This window comes from Mobula hypostoma, chromosome 23, assembly GCF_963921235.1.
Source record: "Mobula hypostoma chromosome 23, sMobHyp1.1, whole genome shotgun sequence".
NCBI classification, from domain to species: domain Eukaryota; kingdom Metazoa; phylum Chordata; class Chondrichthyes; order Myliobatiformes; family Myliobatidae; genus Mobula; species Mobula hypostoma.
Window position 1 is genome coordinate 2,819,769 of NC_086119.1, and position 13,829 is coordinate 2,833,597.

The 13,829-nt window shown below is 52.3% G+C and overlaps 1 protein-coding gene across 2 annotated transcripts in view; it reads right to left on the reverse strand.

Annotated features, from left to right (window-relative positions):
- LOC134336876 (unconventional myosin-Ic-like) overlaps nucleotides 1-13,829 on the reverse strand; it is a 132,829-nt gene that overhangs the window by 105,879 nt on the left and 13,121 nt on the right. The window contains exon 1 of one of the 2 annotated variants that reach the window (XM_063031476.1): nucleotides 8,143-8,324. The exons of the other annotated variant lie outside the window; for it this stretch is intronic. Coding sequence (XP_062887546.1) covers nucleotides 8,143-8,154 — 12 coding nt within the window. The 5' untranslated portion in view covers nucleotides 8,155-8,324. Of the gene's footprint in view, nucleotides 1-8,142; nucleotides 8,325-13,829 lie in introns of those variants that run through there. 2 annotated transcript variants of the gene reach the window in all.

Consider the following 13,829-nt stretch of genomic DNA (forward strand, 5'->3'; position numbering starts at 1 on the left):
TAAAAAAGGAAACTGAATGTTATTTATAAACAATCAAAGGAAATGCACTTACCGCGTGACTAAGGTGGACAGGGGAGTGAGGAGTTGTCGAAAGGAGCAGGGGGAGGTGGAAGGAACAAGTTACTGAGAGTGGGGGGGAGCTGCCAGATGGCACATTGTGGGGGAGGCTGAGGGAAAGTGGATACCAGTGGAGTTGGCGTCAATCGTAACCTTCACACAGCTCAAGGGGAACTGTTGAACCCAACCTTACCCAGAGCACATGCCACCCACTAACCCAGAACCAAGGTACCAGGGCCCAGGGGGACACACTAACCTAACACCCAGACACCAGGGCCCAGGGGACACACTAACCTGACACCCAGACACCAGGGCCCAGGGGACACACTAACCTGACACCCAGACACCAGGGCCCAGGGGACACACTAACTTGACACCCAGACACCAGGGCCCAGGGGACACACTAACCTGACACCCAGACACCAGGGCCCAGGGGGCTCACTAACCTGACACCCAGACACCAGGGCCCAAGGGGCTCACTAACCTGACACCCAGACACCAGGGCCCAGGGGGCTCACTAACCTGACACCCAGACACCAGGGCCCAGGGGACACACTAACCTGACACCCAGACACCAGGGCCCAGGGGGACACACTAACCTAACACCCAGACACCAGGGCCCAGGGGACACACTAACCTGACACCCAGACACCAGGGCCCAGGGGACACACTAACCTGACACCCAGACACCAGGGCCCAGGGGACACACTAACCTGACACCCAGACACCAGGGCCCAGGGGGCTCACTAACCTGACACCCAGACACCAGGGCCCAGGGGACACACTAACCTGACACCCAGACACCAGGGCCCAGGGGACACACTAACCTGACACCCAGACACCAGGGCCCAGGGGGACACACTAACCTAACACCCAGACACCAGGGCCCAGGGGACACACTAACCTGACACCCAGACACCAGGGCCCAGGGGACACACTAACCTGACACCCAGACACCAGGGCCCAGGGGGACACACTAACCTTACACCCAGACACCAGGGCCCAGGGGACACACTAACCTGACACCCAGACACCAGGGCCCAGGGGACACACTAACCTGACACCCAGACACCAGGGCCCAGGGGACACACTAACTTGACACCCAGACACCAGGGCCCAGGGGACACACTAACCTGACACCCAGACACCAGGGCCCAGGGGGCTCACTAACCTAACACCCAGACACCAGGGCCCAAGGGGCTCACTAACCTGACACCCAGACACCAGGGCCCAGGGGGCTCACTAACCTGACACCCAGACACCAGGGCCCAGGGGACACACTAACCTGACACCCAGACACCAGGGCCCAGGGGGCACACTAACCTAACACCCAGACACCAGGGCCCAGGGGACACACTAACCTGACACCCAGACACCAGAGCCCAGGGGACACACTAACCTGACACCCAGACACCAGGGCCCAGGGGGCTCACTAACCTGACACCCAGACACCAGGGCCCAGGGGCTCACTAACCTGACACCCAGACACCAGGGCCCAGGGGACACACTAACCTGACACCCAGACACCAGGGCCCAGGGGACACACTAACCTGACACCCAGACACCAGGGCCCAGGGGACACACTAACCTGACACCCAGACACCAGAGCCCAGGGGACACACTAACCTGACACCCAGACACCAGGGCCCAGGGGGCTCACTAACCTGACACCCAGACACCAGGGCCCAGGGGGCTCACTAACCAGACACCCAGACACCAGGGCCCAGGGGACACACTAACCTGACACCCAGACACCAGGGCCCAGGGGACACACTAACCTGACACCCAGACACCAGGGCCCAGGGGACACACTAACCTGACACCCAGACACCAGGGCCCAGGGGACACACTAACCTGACACCCAGACACCAGGGCCCAGGGGACACACTAACCTGACACCCAGACACCAGGGCCCAGGGGACACACTAACCTGACACCCAGACACCAGGGCCCAGGGGGCTCAGGGACTAACACTTGAGCCTCACCATCCTGAGCTACCATGCAGAGTGGTGTTGGCGAGCAGGGGTGAGAGTGAGGAGCACTGTGACATCTGAGAATCACAGGCCCTGCTGCTAAACAAGTACTGTCACTTTCAAACTTGGCAGCTTTTGTGTACGGCTCAGGCAGCGAAGAGAGATTGAGTTTTGCAAAGATTGGCTCCTGAATTATTCATGAGAACTGCATACCTGCTGCCGTTTGAGGTCAGGTCCTCATGCAGTCGAGTGAGCAGACACTGGTCAATCGTTAAGCTGCATCCAGCCAGTTTACATGGTGCTCAGACGGGAGACAGCAGCAAAATTCCGGTACTGGCATCACATGGCCTCAATGTTTAGCAGAACAACACAGAACACAACAGCAACAAAACAAAGCCCATCCTCCCTGCTACCAACCAGCACACCGAGCGGATGCAGAGTAATGAGGAGGGACCATCTCTGGGACTGGGGGGGGGGGGTGAGCAAACAGGAGACAGGGAGTGGAGGGGTTCGGCTGAACATCCAGGGGAGAGGAGGATGTGATCAGAGATGTAATGCCTGGAAGAGTAGTGGGAGAGGCTTGGCATAAACTTTCAGAGAGAACTGGATGGGAAAATCTACAGGAGAGCTCCTCCGATGAGCTAATCCAAGGCTGATGGGCCAAATATCCAAAGTCACACAGGCTTTAGGGTTAATAAGTTGTGGACATGCTGTGCTGATGTGGAACCATGGTGACACCCTCAGACTGAGTTAATTACTGAAGCAAACGACACATTTCCCTGCACATGTTCATCTCTATCCTTAAATGCATGCCTCGTGTTGCATTAATTTATAATTTGTAGTGAATCTACCAACCTCTGAAGAAGCAGCTGATCTTGGTTAAAACCTGCAACTGAGACAGACTGCAGAGCAAACCCATGACCCCCTAACCCCGTGCAATGCCACTCGCCCTGTCGCCTCTTCCAGCACACTGCCCCCTCACCCCCAGCACCTCTCTCCCCACGCACACGATCCGCCCTCCAATCACCCTCCGCTCTCTCTTCCCCGCGTGCTGTGCCCTCCCCTTTCCCCACACACACCACCACCCTCCAACACCCCCCTCCCCGCGCACACCCCCACCCTCCGACACCCCCTCTTCCCGCGCACACACACCCACCCTCCAACACCCCCTCTCCCCACACCCTCCAACACCCCTTCTCACCGCACACACCTCCCCACCCTCCAGCACCCCCTCTCCCCACGCACACACCCCCACCCTCCGACACCCCCTCTCCCCACACCCTCCAACACCAACCCTCTGACACCCCCTCTCCCCACACACACCCCCCACCCTCCGACACCCCCTCTTCCCGCGCACACACACCCACCCTCCGACACCCCCTCTCCCCACACCCTCCAACACCCCCTCTCACTGCACACACCCCCCACCCTCCAGCACCCTCTCTCCCCGCACACCCCCCACCCTCCAGCACCCCCTCTCCCCGCGCACACACCCTCACCCTCCGACACCCCCTCTCCCCGAACACACCCCCACCCTCCAGCACCCTCTCCCCACGCACACCCCCACCCTCCAGCACCCCCTCTCCCCGCACACACCCCCCACCCTCCAGCACCCCCTCTCCCCACGCACACACCTCCACCCTCCGACACCCCCTCTCCCCGCACACACACCCCCACCCAACACCCCCTCTCCCCGCACACACCCCCCACCCTCCAGCACCCCCTCTCCCCACACACACCCCCACCCCCCAGCACCTCCTCTCCCCGCGCACACACCCCCACCCTCCGTCACCCCCTCTCCCTTCGTACACACCCCTACCCTCCAGCACCCTCTCCCCACACACACCCCTGCCCTCCGACACACCCCCTCTCCCCGCGCACACCGCCACCCCCTCTCCCCACGCACACCCCATCCTCCAACACCCCCTCTCTCCCCGTGCACTGCCACCCACCAGCACCTCCTCTCTCCCCGCACACACCCCCACCCTCCAACACCTCCTTTAGGAACTAGGAACCCCGACCGACTTCTAGATTAGAATTAATACAGATTTGCTGTATGTCACATGTGCATCTGCACTTTCAAACACACAGTGAAATATGTTTAGGAAGAGGCGCAGTCGACGTTTCAGGCCGAGACCCTTCGTCAGGACTAACTGAAGGAAGAGTGAGTAAGGGATTTGAAAGCTGGAGGGGGAGGGGGAGATGCAAAATGATAGGAGAAGACAGGAGGGGGAGGGATAGAGCCGAGAGCTGGACAGGTGATAGGCAAAAGGGGATACGAGAGGATCATGGGACAGGAGGTCCGGGAAGAAAGACAAGGAGCGGGGGGGGACCCAGAGGATGGGCAAGAGGTATATTCAGAGGGACAGAGGGAGAAAAAGGAGAGTGAGAGAAAGAATGTGTGCATAAAAATGAGTAACAGATGGGGTACAAGGGGGAGGTGGGGCCCTAGCGGAAGTTAGAGAAGTCGATGTTCATGCCATCAGGTTGGAGGCTACCCAGACGGAATATAAGGTGTTGTTCCTCCAACCTGAGTGTGGCTTCATCTTTACAGTAGAGGAGGCCGTGGATAGACATGTCAGAATGGGAATGGGAAGTGGAATTAAAATGTGTGGCCACTGGGAGACCCTGCTTTCTCTGGCGGACAGAGCGTAGGTGTTCAGCAAAGCGGTCTCCCAGTCTGCGTCGGGTCTCACCAATATATAAAAGGCCACATCGGGAGCACCGGACGCAGTATATCACCCCAGTCGACTCACAGGTGAAGTGATGCCTCACCTGGAAGGACTGTTTGGGGCCCTGAATGGTGGTACGGGAGGAAGTGTAAGGGCATGTGTAGCACTCGTTCCACTTAGTGCTACACATGCCCTTACACTTCCTCCCTTACCACCATTCAGGGCCCCAAACAGTCCTTCCAGGTGAGGCATCACTTCACCTGTGAGTCGACTGGGGTGATATACTGCGTCCGGTGCTCCCGATGTGGCCTTTTATATATTGGTGAGACCCGACGCAGACTGGGAGACCGCTTTGCTGAACACCTACGCTCTGTCCGCCAGAGAAAGCAGGGTCTCCCAGTGGCCACACATTTTAATTCCACTTCCCATTCCCATTCTGACATGTCTATCCACGGCCTCCTCTACTGTAAAGATGAAGCCACACTCAGGTTGGAGGAACAACACCTTATATTCCGTCTGGGTAGCCTCCAACCTGATGGCATGAACATCGACTTCTCTAACTTCCGCTAGGGCCCCACCTCCCCCTTGTACCCCATCTGTTACTCATTTTTATGCACACATTCTTTCTCTCACTCTCCTTTTTCTCCCTCTGTCCCTCTGAATATACCTCTTGCCCATCCTCTGGGTCCCCCCCCGCTCCTTGTCTTTCTTCCCGGACCTCCTGTCCCATGATCCTCTCGTATCCCCTTTTGCCTATCACCTGTCCAGCTCTCGGCTCTATCCCTCCCCCTCCTGTCTTCTCCTATCATTTTGCATCTCCCCCTCCCCCTCCAGCTTTCAAATCCCTTACTCACTCTTCCTTCAGTTAGTCCTGACGAAGGGTCTCGGCCTGAAACATCGACTGCGCCTCTTCCTATAGATGCTGCTTGGCCTGCTGCGTTCACCAGCAACTTTGATGTGTGTTGCTTGAATTTCCAGCATCTGCAGAATTCCTGTTGTTTGAGTGAAATATGTTGTTTGCATCAACGACCAACACAGTCCGAGGATGTGCTGGGGCAGCTCACAGGTCACCACATTTCCAGCACAAACATTATATGCACACAGTTCACTAACCCTAACCCGTACGAATTTGGAATGTGGGATGAAAGCAGAGCACCATAACCCGAATGCATGGTTGCAGGGACAACATAAAATCTCCTTCCAGACTGCGGCAGAATTGAACTCTGATCGCTGCTGCTGCAAGCGTTATGCTAGCATGCCCTCGAGTGTGACCCAGGGACAAAACCCAGGAGGCAATGCTCTCTGGAGAAGGATTCAATAGAGAGTCAAACAATTAACCTCACTGTGACTGTAACACCGTAACAACAGAATACATGAAAAAACTTGCAACACACATCAAAGTTGCTGGTGAAACTTGTTGTCAACAGCACATTGCCCTGGTCTCAGTGATTTAACCGTGTGTGAAACACGGCAAACAATGTGCCCAGAGCTTGCAGCTACCAACAGCAGCGACTGTGACCCGTCTCTGTGAGACAACAGATCTGTCTCGGCCAATCTGGGCATCCCATTGTAGGCCCAAATGTCAGCTCACCTCCCCTCACTGCTGAGGGAAATTGACTCCTTCAGTGACTTTACAACAGGAAGCTGCACTTGTTTCCGAATGTCAGGGAGAAACATGCCAAAACAGTGCCATTACTACATTCATTTCCTGACAAACATAAAGGCCCCTGTCCAAGATTTAAGCATTGCCCTTGCATCCCAATCATTGCACACCATCAACGAAGTGACGGAGCTACACCATCCCATCCTATCCCATCACACATTCCCGGGGTCAGTCACAGGGTGATGCTCCCTCCACACCATCTCATCCTATCCCATCCTCCCAGGGTCAGACACAGGGTGAGGCTCCTCCTATACTGACCCATCACACACTCCCGGGGTCAGTCACAGGGTGATGCACCCTCCACACCAACCCATCCTATCCCATCATCCCGGGGTCAGACGCAGGGTGAGGCTCCTCCTATACTGACCCATCACACACACCCGGGGTCAGTCACAGGGCGATGCTCCCTCCACACCATCTCATCCTATCCCATCCTCCTGGAGTCAGACACAGGGTGAGGCTCCCCCTCCACAATGTCCCATCACACACTCCCGGGGTCAGACACAGAGTGAAACTCCCTCCACACCGTCCCATCACACACTCCCGGGGTCAGACACAGAGTGAAGCTCCCTCCACTCCGTCCTATCACACACTCCCGGGGTCATACACAGAGTGAAACTCCCTCCACACCGTCCCATCACACACTCCCGGGGTCAGACACAGAGTGAAGCTCCCTCTACCCCGTCCCATCACACACTCCCGGGGTCAGACACAGAGTGAAACTCCCTTCACACTGTCCCATCACACACTCCGGGTGTCAGACACAGAGTGAATCTCCCTCCACACTGTCCCATCACACACTCTGGGTGTCAGACACAGAGTGAATCTCCCTCCACACCGTCCCATCACACACTCTCGGTGTCAGACACAGAGTGAATCTCCCTCCACACCGTCCCATCACACACTCTCGGGGTCAGACACAGAGTGAAACTCCCTTCACACTGTCCCATCACACACTCCGGGTGTCAGACACAGAGTGAATCTCCCTCCACACTGTCCCATCACACACTCTGGGTGTCAGACACAGAGTGAATCTCCCTCCACACCGTCCCATCACACACTCTCGGTGTCAGACACAGAGTGAATCTCCCTCCACACCGTCCCATCACACACTCTCGGTGTCAGACACAGAGTGAATCTCCCTCCACACCGTCCCATCACACACTCTCGGGGTCAGACACAGAGTGAAACTCCCTTCACACTGTCCCATCACACACTCCGGGTGTCAGACACAGAGTGAATCTCCCTCCACACTGTCCCATCACACACTCTGGGTGTCAGACACAGAGTGAATCTCCCTCCACACCGTCCCATCACACACTCTCGGTGTCAGACACAGAGTGAATCTCCCTCCACACCGTCCCATCACACACTCTCGGTGTCAGACACAGAGTGAATCTCCCTCCACACCGTCCCATCACACACTCTCGGTGTCAGACACAGAGTGAATCTCCCTCCACACCGTCCCATCACACACTCTGGGTGTCAGACACAGAGTACACACTGAGGGGTCAGATGGACAGTCCCATACACTGCTGGGTATGGGTTATACAGAGCACAACTCCCTGTACTCTCCTCTACAATGAAGGTCAGCGCCCTCTGCTGTACTCGGGCAGCATTTGAGACAATAACTGAATTGTTTGCAGCTTCTGTCAGTCGCACCCTTGTAGTTAGCTGCAGTTTCAGACAACAGCTCATTTCGTTGGACAGGATCGCTCGGTGTAATGGAAGTTTTGTCCCACACACTCACAGGCAGCGTCGCACTCCACGTTCTCACCTGGACCTCCATGACCGCTGCATCCAGCCGTGCTCACACGTCAGCAGTGCACCATCCACTGTGAACCTCGGCACACATCCGATCAGGCCCAGTCACTGTGCAAACAGGCAGGGTGAACAGGAGCCAAGCACCTTGTCCGAGACACAGAGCCCGTCTCTGGCACGGAGCTGGCAGCTACTGGATGGAGCAAACCAAACCCCGCCGGCCCACCCCCCACAACAGCGCAGTCACCGCAGTAACACAGGGAAAACGGCAGCAATTCCTGCACAGCAAGTTCCCACCCTTACACTGGTGCTGCAAGCACTCCCACAGCTTACTTACCATTCCTCCCCCAGCCACAGGGCAGGTTGGACCTTTACCCGGATTCCAGACTCAGACAGTGTTGCCTTTCAGGCTGCCCTGAACAAACAGCACAGCATTCCTTCTCCAGCAAAACTCGGCACAGCATGCTCTTAACCTCATCTGTACCAAGCCCAGCGCTCTCCCTGTCCCTCAGACGACAAACTACATGATCAGAGCACCAATCAAAAATTAGTGTCAATTAAATTCATCTCAAGGTAACGTACACTAACCTGAGATTCGTTTTCTTGCAAGCATTAATAGGAAAAATAAAGAAATACAATTTAGAAAAAATGTATTTTAAGATTTATTAGCGGCATTTACGAAACTTAGATAGGCACATGGATGAAAGAAAAGTGGAGGGTTATGTGGGAGGAAAGGGGTAGATTGACGTCGGAATAGGCTAAAGGGTCAGCACAACACTGTGGGCTAAAGGGCCTGTACTGTTCCATGTTGTAAACAAAGACTGACTGACAGTCAATGTGCAAAAGACAAACTGTGCATATAAAAAATAATACTGAGAACAAGAGTTATAAACAGTCCTGGAAAGTTAGTTTGTAGGTCGTAGAATCGGTTCAGAGTTCTGGTGAGTGAAGTTATCCGCATCAGTTCAGGACCCTGATGGTTGTAGGGTAATAACTGCTCTGCCGAGGGACCCGAGGCTGTCCCTCCTGTACTGGCAGCAGTGAAGGCACGGCCTGGATGGTGGGGCCCTTGATAATGGATGCTGCTTTATGTGGCAGTGCTCCCTGTGAAAGTACTCAATGGTGGGGAGGGCGTTGCCTGTGATGGATGAGGCTCTACCTGCCATTACCTATAGCCTTTTCAGTTCCTGGGCATTGGTGTTTTCCTCTGGCCCTGACCCAGAGGTTATTGTGCAGGGCATCAGGGGGGCTAATTGACCACAGTAACCAACACAGCCAAGCTCAACGTCGTCCACAGTTAGCAACTACAAGTCTCCTCAGGTGAATCATGGATTTCCCACCTCTCATTGCCATTCCAACCCAACAGCGTTGAGCCAAAAATCACAGAACCTGTCCTGCTGAAGCACTTGTCACCTCCTCAAGAAATCTCAAAGTTATTCATCCAAAACTCATCATAATTGAAATATTGTCATGGCTGCAATGGCAGATATAGAGCACAGTCCAGTACAGGCCAAACCTCTAACCTACTGTAAGATCAATCTAACCCTTCCTTCCTGCTGGCCTCCATTTTTTCTATCATATCGGTGCCTGAGTCTCTCAAATGTTCCTAACGTATCTGCCTCAACCCCACCCCAGACAGCGTGTTCCACACTCACACCGCCCTTTACAAAAACCTACCTCTGACATCCCCCCTACACATTCCTTCAACCACCTTAAAACTATGCCCCTCATATTTGCTATTTCCACCCTGGGAAAAAGCCTCTGGCTATCCACTTGATCTATGCCTCTTCACATCTTGTACACCTCTATCAAATCACCTCTTCACTCTAGCTCACTCAACCGATCCTCAAAGCAAGCAGCAAATACACAGCAGGATCCCACATGGTCCAGATCACATCATCTTTCTTTAAGCAATGTAGTTCCAAGGGCAGGAAGGGTGTACATTGTACATGGTGACATTTATGCACTTTGAACTTTGATTTTTCAAGGCTTCTGGGGTGGGATAGGACCCTGGTCAGGCCCCACATGGTCACCTCATTACAGGAAGGATGTGGAAACTACAGAAAGGGTGCAGAGGAGTTCAAGGATGTTCAAGCAACACACATCAAAGTTGCTGGTGAACGCAGCAGGTCAAGCAGCATCTCTAGGAAGAGGTACAGTCAACGTTTCAGGCCGAGACCCTTCGTCAGGACTATACCTCTTCCTAGAGAAGCTGCCTGGCCTGCTGCATTCACCAGCAACTTTGATGTGTGTTCTTTGAATTTCCAGCATCTGCAGAATTCCTCGTGTTTACAAGGATGTTGCCTGGATTGGGGAAGCATGCCTTATGAGAGTAGGTTGAGTGAACTCGGCCTTTTCCCCTTGGAGCGACGGAGGATGAGAGGTGACCTGACAGAGGTGTATAAGATGATGAGACACATTGATCATGTGGATAGTCAGAGGCTTTTACCCAGGCTGAAAAAAACACGAGAGGGCACAGTTTTAAGGTGCTTGGAAGTAGGTACAGAGGAGATGTTGGGGTAAGTTTTTTTTTTACGCAGAAAGTGGTGAGTGCGTGGAATGGGTTGCCCGCGACAGTGATGGAGGCAGATATAATAGGGTCTTTTAAGAGACTCCTGGATAGAAAAAGAGGGCTATGGGTAACCCTAAGTAATTTCTAAAGTAAGTACATGTTCGGCACAGCATTGTGGGCTGAAGGGCCGATATTGTGCTGTAGGTTTTCTATGTTTCATTGTCTGTTGGTGAGCTGAGCCCAGATAACTCTAGTGAACGCAGGCCTGGACTAAAGGCCTCTATGTGTTGACCCAGTGAGCTGCAGCCCACTGTCACACTGTCCCTATCCTGCACATAGCTTCCTTATCCAACATTGCTTCACATCATTTCCAGTGTAAAGAATCAGAATCAGGTTTATTATCACCGGCACATGACGTGAAATTTGTTAACTTAGCAGCAGCAGTTCAATGCAATATATAGTATAGAAGAGAAAAACATAAGAAATAAAATAAAAATAATAATTAATAAACAAGTATGGGGAGCAAGGACATGGCAGACCAATTGAATAATTACTTTGGTTCTGTCTTCACGAAGGAGGACATAAATAATCTTCCAGAAATAGTAGGGGACAGAGGGTCCAGTGAGATGGAGGAACTGAGCGAAATACATGTTAGTAGGGAAGTGGTGTTAGGTAAATTGAAGGGATTAAAGGCAGATAAATCCCCAGGGCCAGATGGTCTGCATCCCAGAGTGCTTAAGGAAGTAGCCCAAGAAATAGTGGATGCATTAGTGATAACTTTTCAAAACTCGTTAGATTCTGGACTAGTTCCTGAGGATTGGAGGGTGGCTAATGTAACCCCACTTTTTAAAAAAGGAGGGAGAGAGGAACCGGGGAATTATAGACCGGTTAGCCTAACGTCGGTGGTGGGGAAACTGCTGGGGTCAGTTATCAAAGATGTGATAACAGCACATTTGGAAAGCGGTGAAATCATCGGACAAAGTCAGCATGGATTTGTGAAAGGAAAATCATGTCTGACGAATCTCACAGAATTTTTTGAGGATGTAACTAGTAGAGTGGATAGGGGAGAACCAGTGGATGTGGTATATTTGGATTTTCAAAAGGCTTTTGACAAGGTCCCACACAGGAGATTAGAGTGCAAACTTAAAGCACACGGTATTGGGGGTAAGGTATTGATGTGGATAGAGAATTGGTTAGCAGACAGGAAGCAAAGAGTGGGAATAAACGGGACCTTTTCAGAATGGCAGGCAGTGACTAGTGGGGTACCGCAAGGCTCAGTGCTGGGACCCCAGTTGTTTACAATATATATTAATGACTTGGATGAGGGAATTAAATGCAGCATCTCCAAGTTTGTGGATGACACGAAGCTGGGTGGCAGTGTTAGCAGTGAGGAGGATGCTAAGAGGATGCAGGGTGACTTGGATAGGTTGGGTGAGTGGGCAAATTCATGGCAGATGCAATTTAATGTGGATAAATGTGAAGTTATCCACTTTGGTGGCAAAAATAGGAAAACAGATTATTATCTGAATGGTGGCCGATTAGGAAAAGGGGAGGTGCAACGAGACCTGGGTGTCATTATACACCAGTCATTGAAAGTGGGCATGCAGGTACAGCAGGCGGTGAAAAAGGCGAATGGTATGCTGGCATTTATAGCAAGAGAATTCGAGTACGGGAGCAGGGAGGTACTACTACAGTTGTACAAGGCCTTGGTGAGACCACACCTGGAGTATTGTGTGCAGTTTTGGTCCCCTAATCTGAGTAAAAACATCCTTGCCATAGAGGGAGTACAAAGAAGGTTCACCAGGTTGATTCCTGGGATGGCAGGACTTTCATATGAAGAAAGACTGGATGAACTAGGCTTGTACTCGTTGGAATTTAGAAGATTGTTGGAATTTAGAAGATTGAGGGGGGATCTGATTGAAACGTATAAAATCCTAAAGGGATTGGACAGGCTAGATGCAAGAAGATTGCTCCCGATGTTGAGGAAGTCCAGAACGAGGGGTCACAGTTTGAGGATAAAGGCGAAGCCTTTTAGGACTGAGATTAGGAAAAACTTCTTCACACAGAGAGTGGTGAATCTGTGAAATTCTCTGCCACAGGAAACAGTTGAGGCCAGTTCATTGGCTATATTTAAGAGGGAGTTAGATATGGCCCTTGTGGCTACGGGGATCAGGGGGTATGGAGGGAAGGCTGCTGCAGGGTTCTGAGTTGGATGATCAGCCATGATCATAATAAATGGCAGTGCAGGCTCAAAGGGCCGAATGGCCTACTCCTGCACCTATTTTCTATGTTTTCTATGTTTCTAAGTAAATCAAATGTGCAAAAAACAGAAATAATATATATTTAAAAAGTGAGGTAGATTCAATGTCCATTTAGGAATCAGATGGCAGAGGGGAAGAAGCTGTTCCTGAATCGCTGAGTGTGTGCCTTCAGGCTTCTGTACCTCCTACCTGATGGTAACAGTGAGAAAAGGGCATGCCCTGGGTGCTGGAGGTCCTTAATAATGGACACTGCCTTTCTGAGACACCGCTCCTTGAAGATGTCCTGGATACTTTGTAGGCTTGTACACAAGATGGAGCGGACAAAATTTACAACCCTCTGCAGCTTCTTTCAGTCCTGTGCAGTAGCCCCCCCGCCCCACCACATACCAGACAGTGATGCAGCCTGTTAGAATGCTTTCTATGGTACAACTATAGAAGTTTTTGAGTGTATTTGTTGACATACCAAATCTCTTCAAATGCCAAATGAAGTATAGCCGCTGTCTTGCCTTCTTTATAACTACATCGATATGTTGGGACCAGGTTAGATCCTCAGAGATCTTGACACTGAGGAACTTGAAACTGCTCACTCTCTCCACTTCTGATCCCTTTATGAAGATTGGTATGTGTTCCTTTGTCTTACCCTTCCTGAAGTCCACAACCAGCTCTTTTGTCTTACTGACGTTGAGTGCCAGGTTGTTGCTGTGGCACTACTCCACTAGTTGGCATATCTCACTCCTGTGTGCCCTCTCAATGGTTGTATCATCAGCAAATTTATAGATGGCACTTGAGCAATGCCTAGCCACACAGTGAAATAATTGAGAGTCAGGATCTGATGCAGCACAAAAAACTCAACAAGATGAAGAACACAATAATAAAAAAAAACACAACAAATACATCAGATAGCTTCTCTACACACATTGATTGTATGTC